Source organism: Belonocnema kinseyi, chromosome 3 (genome assembly GCF_010883055.1).
Source record: "Belonocnema kinseyi isolate 2016_QV_RU_SX_M_011 chromosome 3, B_treatae_v1, whole genome shotgun sequence".
Lineage (NCBI taxonomy): Eukaryota > Metazoa > Arthropoda > Insecta > Hymenoptera > Cynipidae > Belonocnema > Belonocnema kinseyi.
In genome coordinates this window covers 70,561,523-70,567,100 of record NC_046659.1, presented here as the reverse complement: position 1 = coordinate 70,567,100, position 5,578 = coordinate 70,561,523, and the positions used below count along the sequence as shown (strand labels likewise).

The 5,578-nt window shown below is 27.7% G+C and overlaps 1 protein-coding gene across 4 annotated transcripts in view; it reads right to left on the bottom strand.

Annotated features, from left to right (window-relative positions):
• The window catches only part of LOC117169167, a 32,169-nt gene that overhangs the window by 19,645 nt on the left and 6,946 nt on the right, over window positions 1-5,578 (bottom strand). Inside the window, exon 1 of one of the 4 annotated variants that reach the window (XM_033355392.1) lies at window positions 1,733-1,817. The exons of 1 other annotated variant lie outside the window; for it this stretch is intronic. Coding sequence is in view for 1 of the 3 variants with exons in the window: in XM_033355390.1 (XP_033211281.1) it covers window positions 1,589-1,636 (48 nt within the window). In the remaining 2 variants the exon portion in view is untranslated. Of the gene's footprint in view, window positions 1-1,524; window positions 1,645-1,732; window positions 1,818-5,578 lie in introns of those variants that run through there. 2 more of the 4 variants (XM_033355390.1, XM_033355391.1) reach the window with 2 other exon arrangements.

Below are 5,578 nucleotides of genomic sequence, written 5' to 3'. Positions count from 1 at the left end.
GAGCTCCAAGGAGATTATGTTGAAAAATAAAAAAAAATTTACCCAAAAAAAATTGTTTTTATACTTCATTCTAAGGACTTATTGAACTACCCTCGTACCTTGGCGTTACTTTTTAAATAATTTGTTTAAACGGCAGTTTAAATTTCAAAAAGCTTTAGATAGTTTTTCATTATTTATTTTAAAGTGTTCTCAATCATAAAAATTATACTTCAATTTACGTAATTTAATCAAGAATTCTACATTAAAGATCTGTTGACTGTTTTTCTTTTACACTATTATTAATTCTTAATCACGAAATTTCCATAGAATTTCTTTTTCTTTGAATGAAACTATTTATTTAAAAAGTTCATGACTCAAAGAACATATTTTAAAAATAGAAATGGATCCTGCTATGCCGAAGAATAATTTTAGTTCTAAACTTTGAGTCGTAGAATCTTTCGGAAAAAGTTTTAGAGAAATAATAATATAACATAATAATAATAAAAATATAATAATATAATATGATTTTTTCAGGATATACTTTAGAGTCTAGTATTAACCAGCTTTATTTTTTTTTATTCAAATAATTTCATTTTTTCAGGCTTTTGACGATTTATATTAACAAGATTAAATTCCCTAAAATTGTGATTAAATACTTTTTGAGTATGCGCGAATTTAAATTTGTTTTTGTTAGAAACATTGTGCCGAAAGATTAGGTTCATATTAAGTTATTTAATTAAATATTAGATTAAGTAATTTCGAAATTTATTTTTACTGAGGATTCGTAAGATTTTTGTGACGCAATATATCAACAATATATCAATGATTTTCACTCTACACGAGATTTCAAAAGATTTCGAGGAGTTACAAAAGTTATAGGGAATTTTGAACAATGCCAAAGGAAATGCGAAAGGTTTCACAGATTTTAAGTGATTTAAAAAAATTGTTAGAATTTAAAGAAACTACCTGACCATTTTAGAGATAATATCCAGTTTTAAGTAATTATACTCGACTTTAAGGGACTTCAAAGATTTTGAAGGATTTCCAGAAATAGCAAAGTATTTTTATGAATTTGAAAGGGTGTTAGGGGATTTAAATCGAATTTTCATGATTCAAAGAAATTCGATAAGATTTAAAAGAATAGTTTAATTTTTCAAAAAAAAATTTTTCTTTTTTACGCCTGGAAAAATTTTAATTTATGAATAAATATAGGCAGAACCTAATAATTAAAACATCTTTCAGACTAATGATGTTATTGACTAATGATCATTAGTCTGAAAGAAGATGTTGTAATTATTAAGTTCTGCCTATATTTATTTATAAAAGAATATTACAAGGAATTTGAATTTTTTTTAAAAGATTAAAAGTAGCTTCCGATTTAACTCCTCAACTCTACATTTATTGGACGTATGTAACAATAAATATTACATAACCGAAAAGAAATTTTAAAAATGACACGATGGGTGTAATAGTATATAAGAAGTAATTTTAACAGACAGAACTGGTTTTAGCACATAAAAAAATAATTATAACGAGAAAACTTACGTAGGAAATGCTTTTGACTCATAATATTTTCTGTACCCCCCTCCCCAAATAAAAAAAGCTTTACGTAATTAATGGACGAATTCTTATTGCACAAGAGACGATGAGTACGCATTGTAAGAAGTACATGCCTACAAAGAAAACACACACGGATGATCTTCATAAGATATTATTGAGTTCAGAAGTCAAACTTGGATTTCACTTGCCATACCTCGACATTTCTCGACACAAAGAACCGCTTTTATTGCGTACAATGAAAATGCATTCATGTCGTGATGATCGCATTTATGCTCACCGCACAGAATAGATAATACTGCATGCATCTATATAACTCTCACAGTAAGTATCTTTCTGCTTATCCGACAAGAATCTATTAATCAGAACGAGAATATCCGACATTTGCTGATATAATCAATCACTTTTACATTATTCAGGGTTATTGCTACTAAATCTCAATTTGGAAATTCCCTGACTTTTCCCTGATCAATTTTTCATTTTTCCTGACCGTTATCAAGATTTTTTTCAAGCATAAAAACAACCTTATATCTAGGCGTATAATGTAAATGCAAAAAAAGTTTTATTTCAAAATTTATTTCAAAGAATTTGAGGGACAAAATGAGACAGAATTTTACAAGGGTTTATCCACAAATTACGTAAGACGATTTAGGGGAAGATACGGAGACAAATTTTTAATAAAAAAAATAGTCAATCCACATATATATTAAACTGAGAGATATTATATTTTTCACAAAATAGAAGAATTTTAAACCAAATGGTTGATTTTTTAACAACAAAATTAATTTTCAGCTGAGTTTTCTAGCAAGAAAGACTTTTCAGTTGACATAGGACAATTATCTCATCCAAATAGTTGAATTTTGAAGCTAAAAATATGAATTTTCTGTATAAGACATAAATTTTCTAAAAAATAATTCAATTTTCAACCCAAAACACTAGTTAAATAAAATAAATGAATTTTCTTCTGAAAAAATCAATTTTCAAGCAAAAATCGAATAGTTTTTTCAAGTCAAAAATACGAATTATCAACAAAAAATTTGCATTTTTACACCGAAAATATCATTTTTACACAATAAAAGAGTCCAATTTCTAACCAAAAGAAATTAATTGTTAACTAAAATTCTAAATCTTCAACAACAAAATAAATTTCAAAAGGGGATACAGTTTTAACCAAAAATGGAACATTTAAATTTTCAACCAAACAAATGAATTTTTGACTAAAAAGAGGAAGTTTCATCTGATAAGATCATTTTTTTGCCAAAGAAGATACATTTTTAACAATATATATGATTCTTCAACCAAATACAGGAAAACTAATCTGTAGCGCCGCTCCTGTTACACCTGCCTATGGCGCGGCAAATATTCTCGGAAGGGCAACAGAAGGGAGGGTTATTGAAGGGTTTCACTGTAGTTAAATTCTACATTAAGAAAGATACATTCTTAGCTCAACAGTGAATAGTTAAATTTGCAGTTAACAACATTTATTTTCTGCCAAATAAAATGTATTTTTGGAAAAAATAATTTAATTTTCAACCAATCAGATGAAATTTCAAACAAAAAGATTGAAAAAATAAAAATTGTCAAGCAAATAGTGCCATTTTAAACCAGAAAGACGAATTTTTAATCAAATTCTTGAATCCTTTAACAAAATACGTTAATTCCAATCAAACAATTCCATTTTTAGCCAAAAAGATTTAATTTTTTATGAAACATTTGAGTTTTAACCAACAATATGATATTTTTAAACAAAAGTTAATTTTCAACAAAACAGTTGAATTTTTAATGAAGATTTAACAAAAATTCCATTAGCAATTTTTAATTAACAAAATTCATATGCATGTTCATTCTTTATGTTTATATAATCTTAGTCAAATTTTGTGAGGGGAAGGAGAGTTTTAACGTTCTCAAGGTAAATTCTCTAAAAAATTGTATATAGTTCTGCATTTTACAGCTTAAGAATTGCGCCATCAATCCAATAAATGTTGAAGACCGATAGTTCTCTCAAGAAAATAGATTTACGGTAATTTTTTGTTCCTGTTTAGTATAGTATCTGCTGCAACTGTAAATCTAATCAGGGGAATTTAAATTAAAAATTTTAATTAATTACAGTAGGTACACACAAATATCTTAAGCTATTGATTACAAAAATCGAAACAAGATTTGGCATAACTGAAAAAAATTTGGTCGCAATAGTATGAGTAACAAATCTGTAGGAACAATAAAATTGATCTTTTGGTAGGAAAAAAAAGATATGAACAGTTTTTATTGAAATAAAATTGTTTCGTGTTATATCTTTGCACTATATATCTAAATATTTGGAACCTAATTACAATACGTTTTAGGCCGAAAGCTTTCCGTTTTGTATTCATAATTATTAAAGAACTTTTTGTCACTCGGTACGTTTCATTAGAGTAAACATGTTTAAACATGAGTAAACTGTCAGAAAGAGTAGGTCACATTAAAAATTTCTTACTTTGATTAGTAGCACTGAGTAGATCTGAAGACAAGTTGAAAAACGTAGGCAAATAATACTACAATGCTAACAATATCACTTTTGTTGGATTAAGTTTGGCACGAGATCTTTGTACCAACATGTTGTACTCTCCAAAATCAAAAACTGTCAATAAACCTCGGTTGAATCATTCTTTCCAATAGTTCAAATAATTTTCGTTATTTTATCTCATTAAACTGATTGTATAGTATTCCTTTATTTATGATTTTGTCACCAGAAGTGATGACCTACTCTTCAATAAGAAGCGTTAAAATAATCCAGTATTGAGAATGTTTGTAATAAACATTAAAAACAAGTAAATAATTTATTTCAATTATTTTCTATGAAATATATAAAAACTTTGAAAATGTCAGTGACCTACTCTTGCACAGTTTTCCCTATTCAAATTCCTTAAATACTGTACGAAATCTCCTAAGTGTAAAATATATCAAAAGAATTTATACTACTCAATAAATAAGAAAAATCCCTATTTCGATTGAAATCGTTAGTGGCAAAATTGATGTAGGTCAGTGGCAAAGATTCCGTACATAAATGCTTTCAAGCTTGGTACATCTTTCATTGCTATTAAAAAAGTCCAAACTGGTGAAACACTCCTTTGCTGGGATCATAATATAAAAGGAAGCAGTGACGCAATCGAAACAAATGTTCCAGCACAGTTAATTGTGCAAAAAAGGTAAGCTTTTGATACAGTAACACCTCCATTAACATTTTATAACATGCAAATAATTGATATTCTTTCGATTAATACTTATTTTAGCGCACTGTGAATTTCTCTATTGTGACGGATATTTATGGCTAACCACTCTCGTTTGTCTGCGTTTAGCTAATTGCTCCAGAGAAAGATTACTGATGGCATTCCTTCACCATTCCTTATACGATTACTATATTTTTACCATAGATTCCTTTTAGATGTATGAATAGCTGATGCAAATTGTGCAAAAGTTTTCTTGTAATAAGTGTAGCATAATGGAAATATTATTGAAACGGGGAAAAATGTAGGCCAGAATTAAATCTTTAAAAAAGATTGGGCATATTATAATCGTGTCAATGAATCTAGCAGTATCAGGAGATGAGCTAATTATTAGATGGACTGTTGTTAAGCAGATACTGAGTATTACAATTCCAGATATGATGCACCCATTTTAATAAATTAAATTAAATTGCTACTGTTTTAGACACTATTCTTAAAACTTATTTGATTGAAAGTTAAAAGAGAGGGATGCTATAAAATCCATTTTCTCTGTCCATTCTACATTTTACTTTTAGGCATAAAGTCAAGCTTAGAGCCAGCAGATCAATGATTAAGTAAATTTTCATCAATTATCAACCAAAAATGTGATAGTTTATATGGCCACCACAAATTTTCTTTTTAATCAAAATAAGTTGGCTTAAATAAAAAAATAGGAATTTTCAACAAATGAGTTATATCCTCAACCGAAAAACAGGCTAATTTTCAAAGCAAAAACAGAGGAATTTTAAACCAGAAAAAAACGAGTTTTAAACAGAATAAATAAATTTTCAAACAAATAT